This window comes from Gekko japonicus, unplaced genomic scaffold (assembly GCF_001447785.1).
Source record: "Gekko japonicus isolate JY-2015 unplaced genomic scaffold, Gekko_japonicus_V1.1 scaffold1035, whole genome shotgun sequence".
Classification (NCBI taxonomy): domain Eukaryota; kingdom Metazoa; phylum Chordata; class Lepidosauria; order Squamata; family Gekkonidae; genus Gekko; species Gekko japonicus.
This window is the reverse complement of record NW_015168078.1, coordinates 218,816-237,236: the sequence shown is the minus strand read 5'-3', so window position 1 is coordinate 237,236 and position 18,421 is coordinate 218,816. Positions and strand designations below refer to the sequence as shown.

General features: G+C 44.4%; 1 protein-coding gene across 1 annotated transcript in view; it reads right to left on the bottom strand.

Moving 5' to 3' along the window:
• Positions 1–2,141: 2,141 nt before the first annotated feature.
• Positions 2,142–18,421, bottom strand: part of CCDC88C (coiled-coil domain containing 88C) — a 158,609-nt gene continuing 142,329 nt past the window's right edge. Inside the window, exons 23-31 of the mRNA XM_015414665.1 lie at positions 17,880–18,066; positions 16,147–16,292; positions 15,086–15,175; positions 13,981–14,222; positions 8,391–8,555; positions 7,337–7,402; positions 4,924–4,992; positions 4,312–4,592; positions 2,142–3,499 (exon numbers count right to left, since the gene is read on the bottom strand). Coding sequence (XP_015270151.1) covers positions 2,474–3,499; positions 4,312–4,592; positions 4,924–4,992; positions 7,337–7,402; positions 8,391–8,555; positions 13,981–14,222; positions 15,086–15,175; positions 16,147–16,292; positions 17,880–18,066 — 2,272 coding nt within the window. The 3' untranslated portion in view covers positions 2,142–2,473. The remainder of the gene's footprint in view (positions 3,500–4,311; positions 4,593–4,923; positions 4,993–7,336; positions 7,403–8,390; positions 8,556–13,980; positions 14,223–15,085; positions 15,176–16,146; positions 16,293–17,879; positions 18,067–18,421) is intronic.

Below are 18,421 nucleotides of genomic sequence, written 5' to 3'. Positions count from 1 at the left end.
ATTTTTATCTTGCCTTTTCAGAGTGATTCAGTGTCGACTAAAAGCAAAACCAAAGGGAATCCTCAGCACCCCAGTTCCAAGACCTGTCTCTGGCCAGTAGATTATATTTGCCATAGAACAGGGGTCCCCAACCTTTTTGAGCCTGCAGGCACATTTGGCATTTTGACATGGCATGGCGGGAACAGCCACAAAACGGCTGCTGCAGGAGGCAGAGTCAGCCACAAAATGATTGCCACAGCTGAACTTCAGTAACATGGTGCAGACATTTGTGCTGTGTTGGCAACAGCTGCCAAAGCAACATTAAAAAAAAAATCCGCGTAGCCAATCAAATCTCCAATAGTCAATCAGAAGCCTTGCTGGGCAATGTATGTTTAGCCTGGAGAGATGACTGAAAGGTGATGCGATAACCATCTTCAAGTACTTGAAGGGCTGTCATATAGAGGATGGTTTGGAGTTGTTTCCTGTTGCCCCAGAAGGTCAATGGGTTGAAATTAAGTCAGAACAGCTTTCGGCTAAACATTAGGAAGAACTTCCTGACAGAGTGGTTCCTCAGTGGAACAGGCTTCCGCAGGAAGTGGTGGCCTATCCGTCTTCGGAGGTTTTTAAACAGAGGCTAGATGGCCATCTGACAGCAACGCAGATTCTGTGAACTCAGGCACATCATGACAGGGAGGGCAGGAAGGGTTGCCTCAGTCCTTAGTTCTTGTGGCCCTTTCTCACACACCCAGGGAAATGCTGACCACCACTTTGGGGTCAGGCAGCAATTTTTCTCCAGGCCAGTTTGGCCACGGATCCTGGAGGGTTGTTGTTTTTTTGGCCATCTTCTGGGCATGGATCACTGGGTGTGTGTGGAGGAGGCATTTGTGAATTTCCTGCATTGTGCAGGGGTTGGTCTAGATGACCCTGGAGGTCCCTTCAAACTCTATGATTCTATGAAAATCTGGCCCCGCCTACTTCCTAAAAAGCCTTGGCGGGCACCAGAAAAGGTTTTGGCAGGCACCACGGCACCCATAGGCCCCATGTTGGGGACCCCTGCTGCAGACGTTCTCCTCCACCAGTCTCGGGATAGTAAACACACAGACAGAACTCTAGTTTTTAAAGGCTTTATTATAAACAATCTTGCTCTTTTCACAAGAGACCGCTACGCCCTACAATACAATACACACACTACTTGCTGGTTGTGTGTCATTTGTTACAGACTGCATGCGCTCTCGCTACTGCGGGGAAATCAAAATGTTAAGAGAAGTTTTACAGCTGTTAGAATTTTGCCTGCTGCAAAGGAAGCATCTCTGTACAAGCAAAACAGCAAACAGAAACATACACACACACACACACACCATATACACAAGCAGCCAACAGAACTCCTGAAATGTAAAAAGCTTAATCTGGGCATAAATATAATAAAAGGTATTTCTTTCCATGTGCATATAAAATTCATTTTGGTTTCTACACAGATCAAGTTGACTGAGACAGAAGCGAAGCTTAAAAAAAAAAAAGGATATCCATGACTGCTGAACGAGATGGGCCCAATGGCACAAGCTTGTTGGAAGCCGGCAGCAGCTGTGAAATCCAATCAAACAAACTGCTGTGCATCATTGGAGAGACAAGCAGCTGGACACATTACTAGGAGGCAAACAGACTGACGGCACACGCTCCATAGATACGCAAGCAGTGCCACGTAGGGACTTAATGTTTCACGTACACATTGATGAACGTGTCAGACTAGTGCAGGCAGAGCTGCCTGACTGTGCCATTTAAAGAAGACATCCTCTCTATCTCTCTCATTCACTCTCACACACACACACACACAAGGAGTAAATCGGTTCCAGTGTTTTGCATAAAACATTTAACAGAGATCCAAAACACAGCACTTCTCTGGCACTCCAAGGCAGATGCAGCGAAAGCCAGGGTGTCGAATAGGCCTCTATAATATAGCTGTGAAGGCCATCAGAGAAAGAGGCTGAAACAGAATCCTACTCAAATCAGGACCACTAGCAAAAGGTGACTCACAGATTTCTTTTAAAATGTGCAAAGGAACACTGTGTTCTTTAAGGGGGGGGGGAGAGATTGTATCTGCTGTACTAAATAATATCTTCAGTAAGGACCCGAGGTCAGTAGACAGACACACTGGCATAAGTGTGATTTATTGACAACAGGGGAGGAGATACAAGGAAGATATGTGGTCTGCGGCCCACGATGTTTTGAGAGTTTGGCTTAACTGCCTGGCTTTCAAGTGGGAGGTGGGGAGAAGTGTGCGTATCCTAGCTGTTCACGGGACCTTCTGAGCGTAAGAGCAACCATATTTGGCAATTCAGTCTTTCACCTCAGGCATGCCAATGTATTTGTTCGAACACAGCTTTAGCAAATCCAAGGCAGCCGAGACAACAGCAGCCACCCAGTTTTCAGTAGTAATGCAAATATTATACCCCTTTCAGGGAATTGCAGCTGAGTCAGTAGGGGAAGAGAGGAGGCCTCAGACACAGCCGTATTCATACCAAACAGTCTGCTGGTCACTATGGGGATCTGGTGACGCTGATGGGTTCTTGGAGACAGCCGCTCTGCTTGCTTCTTCAGTACTTCCTGACAGAGTTTTATTTTCTGGAGATCGGCTCTGGCATTTGGTAATGGGGGTGTCACTTGGGGTTAGTGCTGGGGAGACGTTCCCCTCAGCGCTGCTGGAGACAACTCTGACAGGAGTTACGGTGGCTACTTCCCCCGACCGAGCAGTCGACTTGGGTTTGATTTTTGAAGTAGCATGAGGGGAAAGACGGTGCTGCTCCAATCCTGCGTTTGCCTGCTCGAGCGACTGACAGGTTAGATCATCATTGGAAGTAGCAGGAGAGCCAGAAAATGGGGGGAACGGGAGCGGCCTCTCATCTTTTGGAGGAGCCAGTGAGAGGCGTCGAACATCAAGCTGTCGGCAGCGTGCATCGACACCCTGCAAAGAGCCCCCCAGCTTCGCAGACTGTGGCCTCTCTCTGAGGGGGACCTGAGAGCTGGCAGGTGAAGGGAGTGGCAGAGTCTGGCTGTTTACGTCCTTGCCTGTCCGGGAGTCTGCAGCCACAGACTTTGGAAGGCTCTCGTAGCGCCTGTATGTCTCTGGACCAGTGGCTTTGAGGAGGTCTGCTGAAGCTAGGCTGAAAGCTCGATTCAGCGATGTGCTCTGCCTGCTTGTGGTACTGGGTTGCAGGGGCTGTGCCGTCTGCCTTATCCCCTTGCTGGGTTGATTTTGAGATGCATGGGTCAGTTTGTGGGAACCTGCTGAGTTGGCCAGAAGCTCAGATTCAGCCAGTCTAGGGCTTGGTTTGACGTAATGCCCTGGTTTGGGGAGCCTTCCATCTTCATTAGCAACCGGCATCTTGACAGTGGGAGTGACGTAGCTGGTAGGCATCTTGGTGGCCTCCTTCCTCTTTGCCTGAGAGAGCTGATTGCCAGTAGAGGAAGGTTCACTCGCTTTTCTGAAATAGTCACTCAGCAAGTCATCTCTGCTTGACATGTCCTAAGAAGAAACACAAGGACAGGAAAAGGAATGCAAACATCATGTGAACACACCAATTTAGCTTTTTCAAGACGGTCACCTAGCAATTATCTGCAACATTACGAGTAAACAGTGCTGATCCTATAGTGAGGCGAAATGAGGTGGTGGCGTCAGGCAGAAGAATTTGGGAAGCGGGAGCCTCCGAAGCTTACTAGTCCTAGTCACTTGGAAATCACTAATGGAATTCTGGCTAATCTGTATTTGGTTAGATCACGAAAAGAACAAACTCTAGCATCATACATTCTAGAGCACTGATCTTCAACCTTCCCAGACTCAGAACTCACCTCTAACTTCAGGCAGCAACATGAGATCTAGGAAGCTGCAAGCACATAGCAGGAAGGCCTGTGACAGGCAGAAGAGGAGCCAGTTTCTCTGAACCTACCTGTGCTAAATGCTCACATTGTCACAATGCTCTTCTTAGTGTGCTTTGGCTTTCTATGTATGAACACCAGCAGCCGGTCCAGCCAAAAGAGAAATCCTTTACCTTTCTGCACGACTGACCACTGAGGGCCTCGCTAATCAAGGGCAAATATATATATATATATTTATTGGTGTTCACAATCCAAAAAATACCATCCTATGACCGTTCCTGACCCACGGGTTGAACACCTCTGAATTAGTCAATCTCATCGCCTAACACAGAAATCCTTACCTTTCTGCACTACTGACCACTGAGGGCCTCGCTAATCAAGTCAGCCTGGATCTCCCAGTATAGAGATTTGTAATCCCAACTGTATGCATTATTGCACAGGCAGAAGCTTAAATCTGCTTACGTTTAGTGGTGATAGCCGGTTGCTTTCTTCCAGGAATTCTTCCAGAGTTACCATCTCACTCCCTGGAGAGGCAGATCGGTGCTTAACAGGCTGTGTGTGGACATTTCTCTGAGGTCCGTCACTGGAGAACAAGCCACTCCTGTGCTTAGTGTTAGAGGCCGCAACAGCCAAAGAGTTAGGACTAAAAAGCCCATCTCTACACAAACCGGTCATGTCTTTACTCTGCCCCATGTCATCGCCACTGAGGCTCTCTGATCTTCCACGAATACGGTCGAAAGAACCTGCACAAGGAGATTCCAACACACCAAAATTACCTCTTTGTTCCCCCGCCCCCCACATACACTGCAAAGTTGTCTTTCAGCATTACCAAATTTGTCTGGAGAACCAGTGAAAACACTGGTGAAATCTTTACACATTTATTTGAACCCAGCCACATGCAAATGCTATATAGAACAGGAAGTGATGTGGGCTTTGCCCAGAGAGATTAAGGTTTTAAAAATAGCTTTCTGCAAACTGTATGACCACACGAGCTGGTTTGATGAATAGCCATGACTCACAGTTAACAGTTATGCCCATAAAAATGAATATACCAAATTTATCAGCAAGTCTCACCTTTCAGGTTTAGAGGGGAGCTACTGGTGGATGCATTTTCACTGTTTTCTAAGCTATTTGGCTTGGATGCTGCAGAGGGGAGGGGGAGAGGAACATAATAGAATGAAAGTGAGGTCAATAATACTGAAATCAAATCAGAAGGAAGTGAGGTGAAAGTTAGGAGAATACTTTTCTTATGATCTTCAACGAAATACCTTTGGTACCAATTAAGAAATCTTTATTTCTTTCTAGTTATAGTCACTGGGGACTCCAGAGGCTGAAAGCACTGATGATTTGTATGCAGCTGTGGACTGGATTAGAACCTTGATGAACACATGAAGTGACTCTATACCAAGTCTTTTCTACTTTGATTGGCAGCATTTCTCCAGGGTCTCGGTTAGAGACCTTTCACATTACCAGCGAACCCGGTTTTTAACTAGAAATGCCAGATATTTTTAACTAGAAGTGCCAGAGACCCTTTGGAGGCAAACCAGATGTTCTTCTAACATTGACCCATAGCCCCATGAAGAGCCCCAAATGAGTCCCGGTTTTCTCTAAGGAATGGTGGGGTATAAAGTTATGAAACTAAATAAATATGTAGGATGTGGACCTGAAACAATGCCTTTTGCTATAGCAATTAAATACTAACACGGCATAGCCAACTGCTCAGGTATTGTATTGCTTACATACCAAGGTGGTTTTTATAAGGTGATTTTTTTTTAACATGACCAGGTTTTATGAAAGTAAATGTTCTGAATGCAAACGAAAGATTGGTTGGAATTTATTTATTTATTTGGTCTGAAAGGTGAGGCTCCTTCAGGCACCAGGGGTTCCCAAGTGCAGATACAGCCACAACAATGAAAACGATCCCAGCCCTAAGCAGTCTCCAGTGTACAAAACGGTTATGCCCCATGAACAGTGCCGTCCTAAGAAGAAACACAGAATCTACTCAGAATCCTAGTCAGGTCTATCCAATGAGGTTTAGTCCCAAGAAAGGTGTTTTAGGACGGCCCTGTAAAGCAGGTAGTAGGAGGCATGATGAAACACCTTTTTGTGCTTTTCCTGCATGAATTGACGGGGAAGGAAAAGCACATTTTCTGTGGATTGACGTTCACCTATTAAATAGCAAAGTAGACCTATCCTAATTATTCAAGGTGACTGTTGGTCCTTTAAACACACGCACCTTATTCATGTGCACTAAATTCAGACACTGTGCTAAGCAATCATTTAAGTAAACAAACTACAGTTAGGGGGACTGTCTTAAATAGAGGCCACTTCACTAATTAAGGTTAGTTAGAATCTATCGAACCAGGATCTGGAGTCAGTCTTAGCTATATTTTCATGTGATTATCCAGATGCAGAGCTCCTGGCTTGTAAGTCAGTGATTATCCAGATGCAGAGCTCCTGGCTCCTGGATTATCCAGATGCAGAGCTCCTGGCTTGTCATCAGGGAAATGCTTTCCCAGACAAGAGAGAGAAGGAAATGAAACCAATATTTGCTGAATTAAACCAGGGCTTTGGGTAATGGTCTGTGAATGGAATCTCGATTTTACAAACAAACCACAGTTAAAATAAACAGTTTCATACTGTATCTGAACCAAGCCATAATGTGATAAAACACACACAGACGTTAAAAAGAAACAAAAATCAAAATTTACGGAACTGTTTCTGGAGCAGCATTTCTGGGCACACGCTGCCACCTGCTGGAAGGCTGTTGCAGTGCAGATGCCTCCCATGTGGCAACATTCCAGCGTTACAACTTCCGCTCCTCTTAGAGAACAGGTACAGTGTGGTGAATATGTGAGCGGGGAGATCCACCAATGCACATGTCATCTCAGCCTCATCCATGAACTCAAGTAAGTGCTCTTAGGCAAGCATACATCTTCTTACCCTCAGATCCACTCTGCAACATGGGTGTATAACCTATCTTACTGGGCTGACTTGGAAGACTGCTGAAGTAATGCATGTGAAGCACATGTGAGAACTCAGTGCGCAAGCAAACTAAAACGTTGCTTTGTGATTAGTTAGACCATCCCCCCCCCCTTTAATGGGCAGCAGTTCTCCAAGGTCCCAGGAACAGCTCTTCCTTAGCCTTGCTGACTAGAGATTCCTTAAAACGTAGGTGGCATTAATTGAACCTGGGACTCTCCCCATGCATGTACTCACCTGCTGAACTATGTGCCCCCTCCTGCAATAATAGTTATTTAGAGTGTACAAATGCACATGCACACACCCCGCCAAATTTAAGGGGTGTGTGGGGAGGTCGGTCTTCCGCAGAGTCATTATCAAAAACAGTCTGGCTGTGACTGAACCTGGGGGGCCATGCCCAAAATGAGTGATGCGGTGCCCCACCCTTTGTCTCATCAAGAGTGAGAGATAAAGCCAAAGACAAAAAGGAGAGAGTTATGACTAACTTCTCTGTGGGCAAACTTACTGTGCTGTTTGTTTGAAAATTCTGCCTCTGGGAAGTTTTTACACAGATCGCCATCTGAATTGTAGCCTGCCAAAAACAAAAAAAACAAAAAGAAAAGGCACAATGGCAGATAGGAGCATTCAATATCCTTAAGAACAGACGACTCGACTAGCCAAGATGGTAACCGCAGAAAAGACATGGGCTAATACAGGCAGGACTGAAGCTGTTTTGCATAACTAGCCACATGTTTAAAGAAGAAGAAGAAGAGTTGAATTCATACCCTGCCCTTCACTCGGAGTGGCTTACAATTGCCTTCCCTTCCTCTCCCCAAAACAGACACCCTGTGAGGTAGGTGGGGCTGAGAGAACTCTGAAAGAACTGCTCTTGTGAGAACAGCTCTGAGAGAACTGTGACTGACCCGAGGTCACCCAGCTGGCTGCATGTGGAGGAAAGGGGAATCAAACTCGGTTCTCTAGATTAGAGTCTGCCGCTCTTAACCACTACACCGCTCCAAACCACTACACCAAACTTATGCAGGGACCATAGGTCAGCCCAACGTCCAGTTCAGATATCAACTCTACTGCTCAGAGACAACACACACCCATTAGAAGAAGACAGTAGCATAGAGCAGGAGGACCTGTGCGGAACTCTTAACACTGAACCAGAAGCAATTTCCAATACATTATCCCAAACCATTTTGTCTCTGCCCCTCAGCACTAACACAGAAGGTGACTCACGGGAGGGGAGAGAAGCTGCACTGGGGTTTCCTATCCCATGGCATGCCTGTTTGAAACACTGGGGTCGAAAACACAGCAAGTCAAGTACTTAGAACATGCTCTTAAATGCACCTTCTTACCTAGCATATTTGCGACTTGGGAAATCCCTTAAAAGGCTTCTGCCAATCTGAAAGCCAAGCCAGTCAAGCTGCTGCCCTCTTCCCCCAAATCAGGGAAATCAGCGGAAGCAACACCTGCACATCATGTCCTTTGAATAAGGACAGCTCTTCCAAAACGGGAGGTTCAATCTTACTGAAGTAGAGGTACTGATGAGCAGAGAGATGGGACGTGCCACATACCTTTGGGTCTGGTTTGTGCTCTAGAGGTAGGAGTAGAAGTGGCCAAAAAGGTGGTTGACGCGGAGTGAATCCTGGAACTTGGCTCCACATAGCAGTGCCTGAGAGCATTTTCAGTGTAGTCGCTGCTGCTTCCGTAATGAGAAACTCTCTTCTGCTTTGAATCCACTGGTGTCAAACCGGGGGAAAGGAGACAAAAATAATAATAATGCACACCAGCACAAAACGTGTGTCTAATCATCCCATAAAAGCAGCAAGCAGGAACAAAACAAGAGGCACAAAAGAGACACTGACTATGTAAACTCCATCAGTGAAACAATCAGAGATCACACATTTACATCCAGTCCTGCAAACAGATGCCAGCTCACTGAAGAACTGATGAGAGAAAGAAGGAGGAACGTTTACACATATTACGGAAAAGGGGGAGCCAAAGCACAAATGCGGGGGGGGGGGAGGTCCTCTAAGGCTGCAACGTCATGCACTTACTTCGGAGTAAGCCCTCTTGAACACAAAGGGAGTTCCGTACACAAGCTCAGTAGGACTTACTACCAAGTAAATATACATAGGATCAAGTTGTCCAAATGCTATTTCCTTGCGTTTAAGCAGCTGGGGTGACGCATGCCTGATGACAATAGAAGAGGCTCGGAATCTTTAATGGCTTTTATACAACATGTTGTTCCTGCAAGAGATCGTGTTTCCCATTGAGTATTCTTTCAACGGAAAGCTTTTTTCAGGGTGGTATTAGTGAGGCTGGGGGGTTTACTTACAATTTAAATGGTCTCCCGTGTCAATGCTAAAATTATTTACAACAGGAACAAGGTAGAATTTAAACAGAACAAAAGTCTGCAACGCCTAAAGGTGCCCGTTAAAAAAAAAAAAAGAGCAATGTACATAACCAACACATTCAAGATGAGCTCAGATGGGAAGCAAGTGCCTGTTTGCCCAATGTTTTTTCCACAGCAACTCTATGTCAACAAAGGCATGGAATTCATGGAAATAAATAAGACAAGTAACAAATGGCTGGCACAGATGACAGAGAAATGCAGTTAGCACGAAAGACACAGATTAGTTAAAGTGCATTAAAAAAAAAAGCTAGTGAAAAGGGTTTTGAAGCGGTGCGGTTTCCCCTGAATTTTCACAATGTGTAATGTGCGGTGGAATGGCCAAGGGTGTGTGCTGCCATAATGTGGCCAGCAAACACCTTATCCAACAGGTCCCACATTCCAGGGCCTTGCAGAGTCATCCAACCAAATATTTATGGGATCCAACAAGCCAAGGCCAGCTGAGAGCAAGCCAAAAGGCTGGTGTGTAGCATTTTCTATTAGCCCAAAGGGGAAAAGAAGAAGAACCACCACTTCCAAGGCAGTGGAACAGGATAAGGATGCTCTAGTTACAGAGGAGGATTCAGAGGGGGCAAGCAGACACTGCGCTCCCAAGGGGAGGCCGTAGTCCTAAGGACCCTTTCCTGGGAATAAGCCTCATAGAATTAACATGGGACTTACTCCTGAGTAAACCTGATTTGGATTGATTCAAAAGGTACCTAAGCTAAGGTCTTATGTGTTACAGAAAGATGGACACATGCATATGCCATGCAGTGGATTTGCAAAGGCCAGTTGCTTATAACAACAAGCAGTAACAACTGCTGGTATATTATATAGAGCCGCTGCTTAGCGTCTACCACAAACTTTGCACATATAAGGTGCATGACAAGAATCCATTGCCAGGGTGCTTGTTTGTTCATTACAGGTGTTCTGCACATTTTGACAACAGAGCTCCCCTAGCATTTTTCTTTAAAAAAACAAAAGTAAGATCAGGTTAGGATGTCTGGAGGCTTACAGTGGTATGGATTCAAGCCACAGGGAGCCCTAGCAGTCATGGAATGGCTCTTTCCAATAGCAGAAGGGCACTCACTGATCCAACTCACTGTCAGTCTTTCTTGGCAAGCCAGAGTAGAGATCACTCCATTTCCATGTGTATATTGCACAGTAGCAGAGAAGAGACAAATAGCATATACGGGACTGGGGACTGGGAGAGGGGATATTGCAAAAGGTCTGTGAAATATAAGGAGCCCTTAATGTTGACTAGGCAAATTATATAAAGGAGGATGCACTGTTGGCAACAAAGCAACAATAGCGGGCCATTTCCACATCTGGACAGGACATGAGGCACATCTGTGATAGCAAAACATCACTGAAGCACACAGCAAGTTCACTTACTTAAGATGTGTGCCATCGTCAGTGGCACTGTAAACATATGGGCACTGTATGTCATGGGTCTCTTTAAAGTGTACTGCACTGAAGAAACGGTCCAGACTGTGCAAGAAAGATTCTTCGTCTTATTGGGGAAACAAAACATGTAGTCCATGTCAACTTGATCTGGTCTTGGTGCTAATTTGTGCCCGTGATTATTGAACAGATAAAGGATGGTGTGTGTGTCTGAAGAGGTTGCAGGTTTAATTAAAAAAAACAGAAATGTATTGAAAATAAACAATAAGAGAAGGTGTTAGAGAGCTCCCATGTCCGAGAAAGAAAGTGGCTCGTTAGGAGAAGATGGACTGTCAGAAGACGACCAGAACCAGAGGCGATTAGAGAGAGATGAATGAGTCGATGGAGACTTAGGAGGCTTCTCTTTGGGCTTGCTTGTGCTTCTCAAAAAGGGAATCTTTTTGCGTGGAGCAGCTAAATGTTATCACCCAGAGATCCCAAAAAGAAGAAGGAAGGAAAAAAAAGATCAGGAATAACTAAAATACATTTCACACAACTTAGAGACCATCTAAACATTAAAACCAGGATTGAATTACTTCTACAGCAACCACTTCTAACAGTGCAGTCTCTATTATCTAGGAATGAACATACATCCTAACTTCATACAAATAAGTCACTTTTGTTATTTTCTTTACTCCCATTTACAAAGCAGCACCACATTAACTGCAAGCCAAACCCGAATTTCTTCATCAACATATTATTTATTATACACATGGAGTGAAAGCATGTTGGACGGAATTCCCAGATGCACACGGTTTTTCCTTTATGCAAAATTAAGTATCTGAGGGCTGTTCCATGCGGAGCATACATTTGAGTAGGAATTAATCTTAAGCCAAGAAGTAGAGTCACAGCATGTATCTGCCAAACATGTTTCCCCCCCCCGCCACATGTTGGTAAGTTGCAACTAGATAAGGCTCCCCAACATATACACAATGTGCATACATGCAGCAACCCATCCCCAAAACACCCGAGTAGTATAGCCATACATGATAATTTATATGCAGGTTTCACATAGATTCCTACCTGGCAATGTGTAAAACTGAAGAAGAAGAGTAGGTTTTTATACCCCACTCTTCACTACCCGAAGGAGTCTCAAGAGTGGCTTACAATCGCCTTCCCTTCCTCTCCCCACACTGTTAAGCACCCGTTTACCATAAACTGTGCAAGGAAACATCATGTTGGTGAAATTTTTCCCTTTGGAGCAAAAAACGTAAGAGTTCCATCTTTGTGAAGAAGCCTTTGATGAAATACGGCTTTTTATCAGCTAGTTTACGCGTAAAAAATAAATAAATCAGTGGAACCTATAATTAGTTAATCCACCAGGTTCCAGCGAATCCTTGAACTCCTGTGGGACTATTAAAACTGAGAGATTGTGTTCTATATTACTGGAGTTTCTGGTGTATGAGTTCATATAATTTAAATATTATTTATGTCCTGTGGTATGTAAAACATGTTATATTTAATTTCATTATATTTGTATTACATTGGACAGTGTCCTCTTTATTATATTTTGATAAAATCGTTTGTGATTGTTTATTGTTGAACACATATTATTTCCTTTGTTTTACACCTTCAATTGTGACAAGTGTCCAGTTGTCTGGTTTTACAGTTGAACCTCACATGGGGGAGGGGGTGGAGGAGTTGTACTAAGGTGCCATAAAATGGATAATTCTCCTCCATTTAGAAACAGAGCTTATTATATAACAGTACATCCCTATGAAGAATTCCTCTAGTCTAATCTCAGCGATTTGAATGGCTTAGACTGGAATAACTCAGCACAGGTTTAGGCTTAGAAACCAAGAAGTAGATCAAAAGCAGAAATGCAAAAGGATTTGATAAATACAGAGCTACCAGCACTATACCAACCCATTCTTAGTAGACTAATAAGTGATGGATGTGATCTCAGCATATTCTGTGCTTAACAGCACCCTATCCAAAGATCTAACACTGCAAAAAGCTAGATTCTGACATGAGTGTAAATAAGAATTCATCAGTTTTTCAGTACCAGCTACAGAGGGGGATGGGCTCCAACACAGTTACTCTACTTTGCATGGAGGAGCCAAGTTTCTCAGGTGTACCAGAGTCCTCAGTTTGCAAGCCCTGCCTCCTCCAGCTTAAAGGGATTCCACTGAAGACACTCCCTCCAAAGGGTCTCTAAATTCTCAAGATTGCACTGTTTGCTTCTGTCCATCACTGGAAAGCACAAAGGGACCCTGGAACCCTGCTTGCATCAACCTGGAGATTCCCCGTAGCTTTTTTCTTTTTTTCTTTTTTTTTGCTGACATTGGTTTGGCTCACACATTAGGTTCCTAATTCTCCAGTGCCTGAACTGGAGGACAGGGAATGAGTTCTGTACAACCTCCTCACATGCTTGGAATAAATTAGCTACTTCCTACAGCCCAAATCAAAGTCTACCGTAGTATCTCAAACAGCAAATGATTAAAACTATTTCAGATTTAAATGCACTTTAGATGCAACAGTAAACCAAGACAGTTCCTGCACTAGACAGGAACTAAATGACTGACTTTTGGCACGTGAGGGAAAGAGGAAGGGGGAGGCAGTGGAAGCTGACGGCTTGTTCTTCACTCTCCCAACTGGGATCAGAAACGTTACATGTTCGCTGTCCCAGCACCCGCCACCTTCTTTGTAGTCTTAGTTTTAGAAGTTTGCATTAACACACATGTTAAGATGGATTGCATCCCTTTCCAAAAATGTGGTTCTCTCTCTCCTGAAATCTGTGTTTCCATCCATTCTACTATGTCAATTCTACTGCACTAGTAGGTCAGGCCATGGACACAGGGAGTGAAATCAACACACACCCACACACCCAAAATTATCTCAACCTCTACCTTTCCCCCTGCAAGTAGGGTTGCCAGGTCTGCGTTGGAAAACACCTGGAGACTTTGGGGGTGGATCCAAGAGAGGGCGGGGTTTGGGGAGGGGAGGGGCCTCAGCATGGTACAATGCCATAGAGTCCACCCTTCAAAGCAGCCATTTTCTCCAGGGGAGCTGATCTCTGTCAGCTGGAGATGAGTTGTAAAAGCTGGAGATCCCCAGGCCCCACCTGGAGGCTGGCAACCCTACCTGCAAGGCAGGCTACTCCCATTCTCTAGGCTGTTAACCCTGTTTTGCTGAAATGTGCACGAGTATTAATTTTATCCTGCCCATAAGAAGTGATGTGCTTAACTTTTCCATTGATATTGAGTCTTTCAAGTCCTGATACTGAGGTGGATTTGTATCCTTTAATCTTTTTATTTTATTTGCTAGCAATCCACGCCAGCACAAACTCTTCAGCATTAAACTACCTGTTACGTAAAAATCACACCTACCTTTGCCTGCAGACCCATTATTCTGTTCCCTGCCTTCCGCAGAGTTTGAACCTATAGAAGTGCTATCCAGAGTCTCTTGCTGCTTGGGCCACTGGGAGGGAGGCGGAGATCCTGCTGTCTCTGCACTTTCCAAATGCCACGGCGGCGGGCTCTCTGCCGAAGATTTCAACCGTTCTCTTGTCACTTCTTTCTTTGGCTTTATGAATTTAACCAAGGCTTTAGCTCCTATCCAGTGGTTCTTCCTATTAGCGGCAGAAGATATTGAATGAGAGAAGGAGTCAGTTGTGCTCTTTACATTTTTAGAAAAACGTATTACCTCGTTTATTTTTCTTGATCCCCACCATTTAAAAAAAAGGGCAAACTGGCCTGACAGTCAAGAAGCAGGCAAGACGGTTAGGGATTTCATGCTGCAGTTAAAGTTAAAACTACACATCAGGTATTGTTCAAATGTTCAGCACAAGGTATCTAATGGGGCTATGATATAATGTATTTAACCACAAGAAAGACACTGCTAAAAATGTTATACAGAAACAAAATATTATACTGTACACACTAGTAACTTGTATGGGGATGTAAGATGACTCCCCTCCCTCTTTTTATTGTTGGCACACCTGGAAAAAAACCCCTAGTCTACCTTGTGAGTAAACAGACAACAATCTCATGATTTTAACATTTGTTGTGCATTATCTGGGGCTTTCTGATTAACATTTTAATCTGAATGCAGCCATTAAAAATGGCTGGGATTCCCCATATTGCTTTAAAAACTCTACTGGGGAAAAGGACTGAGGCTCACCAAACATAATCAATCACGTTAAGGTTAACCCTATCCTTGCCTATTACAAAGCCACATACAAGTACCGGAATCTAAACCTCATACCAGTTGTGCAGTTACAAATTATGACCAGATGACATTGCAACAAATTCCCCACATCTTATCCGAAGAAGCTCAGGCAACTGTTAATGCAATTTCGACACTGTGGGAAACAGAATGTACTTCCAATTGCCACCTTTCTACTTGCAAATGGATCATACCTAAATAAAGAGATGACTTCCTTCATAACCCCGGCTTGCTTCAGTGCCATTTTAATCTTAAAAGAAAACTTACTTTTTTGGAGCTGGGTCATAAAACTTATATTGATCCATGATTTTCTCTTCCAGTTTTTCTTTGTTTCTCCTTAAGGCATTTAGTTTATCGCTGTTGAAAACCAAAAAGAGAGTGAGGTAGGGAAAACACGTTAGCACTTTCAAGGGTCCTATTTGCTGGGAACCAGGTATAATTAAAAACTGAGCCATCACAAGTTTCCAGGAGACAAAAGTCAGTGTACTTGTGGCTAGATCTGGAGTGATTACAAAGCCTTCTTGGTCACAAAGCAGAAATAATTAACAGTATGGATTAATAGGGTTGCCAGCCTCTAGGTGGGCCTGGAGATCTCCCGCTTTTACAACTGATCTCCAGCTGACTGAGATCAGCTCCCCTGGAGAAAATGACTGCTTTGAAGGGTGGACTCTATGGCATTGTCCTATGCTGAGGCCCCTCCCCTCCCCAAACCCCGCCCTCTCCTGGATCCACCCCTAACCCTATGAATTAAGCTGGGATGGAAACTATCAAGAAGAGTTTCCTCTGCGGACAAAAGGTGTAAATGGGAATTCTAAGACACTAATGTGTGTTTATATGTTTTATTAAGTTGTTTTATGTATTGTTTTAAATGCTGTTTTAATGTTCACTGCCTTGGGGACCTTGTTTGGGTTGAAAGGTGGTATAGAAATGTTTAAAGAAATAAAATCCTAAGAAAACACCGGGGGGGGGGTTGTTTTTAGTGGAGAGGAAGAGATCTGAATCTAAAATGTCCACACAGCTGGGTTCTAGTCAGCATCAGCAAGGCAGACTTAAGACAATCACCATTCTGTTTAACTTGCCTGGTCCTCTGGACTAGTTTATCTACTGCCTGCCCTAAGTGCTAATGGGTGGTCGGGATTTTTGCTAAATAGATGCTGTAAAAGTGATCATACACAATTACTCCACAGTGTCACTTGCTTACTTGAACAGTTTTCAGTCTTCCTAATCTGACCCAATGGGCAAACAATTATTCTCCTTCCTTTTCACCATGTTTCAGCATTCACCAATCTGACAACAAGACAAATAAGAAAACTCAGTGAGGCTCTTACATATATTGCTTCTGCTCCTCATGATACTGTTCCTTGTTCTCCATGTTCTGCTCCAACAACATCTGGTTCTGCTGGCTCAGCATCTGGATCTGACTCAAGAGATGATGATTCTCTTCTTCTAAGTTTCCTTTCAGTCGAGCAAGGAGCTACACAAAAGACACCTTACAGATTAGTCTCTTTCCTTTGCGCTCACTAAAACAGTCGCTAGAATCATAAGTTTTCCGCTTGCAGAAGGAACTTCCGCCACCAGAAGGGTTCCCCCCCCCCAATTCTCCCCTCCAGCTGCATAGCCCAAGACATTCTGCACTGATGCCTGGGGTGCAACATGGAGCTGGGGGCGGGCGGGGGGGAGACAGTGGGGAACACCAGTGGGAGAGAGTGGGAATCAGCAAAACACTTCCCCATATACAAGTGAATAATTAAGCAAGGGTCTAAGTCAGGAGTCCTCAATATGGCGCCCATGGGTACCATAATGCCTGCTGACCCCTTTCCTAGCACCTGCCATGTGTTTTCAGAGAGTGGGTGGGGCTCTTGCCCAGCATGGCTTCTCACTGGCTACTGGGGATCTGATTGGCTGCAGAGATTTAAAAAATCTTTCTTCAGTGGCAGCTGCTACCACAGTGTTGGTTTTATTCTCTCCCTCACCCTCCTCTTTCCCAGGGCATTTTCAGAATTACCCCTTTCTCCTCTGCACTCTGTGTGTGTGTGTGGCTCCACTTCCTGCAGCAACCATTTTGTGGTTGCACAACCATCCTGTATTAGAATTCCAAAAGTGTCCACAGGCTCAAAAAGGGGACCCCCGGTCTAAGCCATGGAAGGTACCAAACTAAAAGGCACCGAGTCAGGGACCCCTCACTGTTTATGACTTTTGTTGCGGAAGCAGCAATTAAGAAGAAGTAGTCAGGGACCACTGTTTAATCTCCAGCTCATCCAATAGCTACATTGGTGCACATTTAAGCACCAACATCAACCATTCCCACTTCCACCAGGTGCTCAGACTTCCGTTTGTGGTTATTTTTTGTTTGTTTGCTTCATGTATACCCTTGCCTTTCTCTCCAGTGGGGACCCAAAGCAGCTTACATCATTCTCATCTCCTCTACTGTATCTTCACAACAACCCTGTGAGGTAAGTTAGGCTGAGAGTCTGTGTAACTGGCCCAAGGTGACCCAGCAAGCTTCCATAGCAGAGTGGGGATTCAAACCTGGATCACTGAGATCCTAGTCCAACACTCTAACCACTACACCACTCTGACCCTCTACTGTGCTTATGCCCCGCTTTCCCAACCAAGTTTTAAAGATAATGCAAACCACACTAGGAGAAAAAGGAGAGGAGGTATCATTCAGGGATGGGATCAGTGGAAGGCCAACAAATGGGGAGAAACCATGGACAAGAAATGGAAGTGCAGACAGGAAAAGAGGTTCAGCTCCTTTAGATTTTGATGGCAACCCAATCCGGACACATGGTTCTGCGTTGGCCCAGTCAGTGTACCTTGTGGCTAATAGCCACTGATGGTCCTTCGCTTGCAGCCTATGGCCTTGAGTGAGCAGTTCTAGTAGATCTAGGACCAGCACAGGAGCTACAGTAGTTGCTGAATATATTATTATTATTTTGTCTTGATTATATTTTTCTAACTTTTGTAAGCTGGTTTGAGTCCCCAGCAGCAGGGAGAAAAACAGGTTTAAATACCTAAATAAATGCATACACACATACAAACATAGACTCACGGATCTCACCTCACAATGGTTGTCCAATTTGGTCAGGGAGATGTCCATGGTCTGGTGTTGTTCCTTCAACTCGTCATAGCGAGCTTGCCAGCGGTTCAGCTCTAGTTGGGAATTATTCAAGGAAGTTTTCAACTCCTTTGTGTGGAGATGAAGCCCTTCATACTCTGCCTTGAGCTGGTTGTGTAAGAAATTCACCCTAAATGAGGAAAGCCAAATGGTTTAACCACCTCCTCAATCATATCTCCCCAAGAGCAATGCAATCAATGCCTTTTTGGGATTACATTTACATCAAAAACAACAGATGGAACTTTGGCCTTGCTGAAGAAAAAAAAAATCTATCAATATTTTTGAAAAAAACAAAACCCAGGATTTTGAGCTGGAATTAGCAAAGTTATTAAGGCATGGTCTTTTCTCCATTAAGAGAGTCCTGATTTACTAATATTAAAATATTTGAGAGGGATTACCCTGTGCAAAACCATTTCTGGCAGAGAACTTGTGCTCTGGTTTTTATTAAATACTTTGAGTGATTTATACCAGTCTAAATTTTCTAT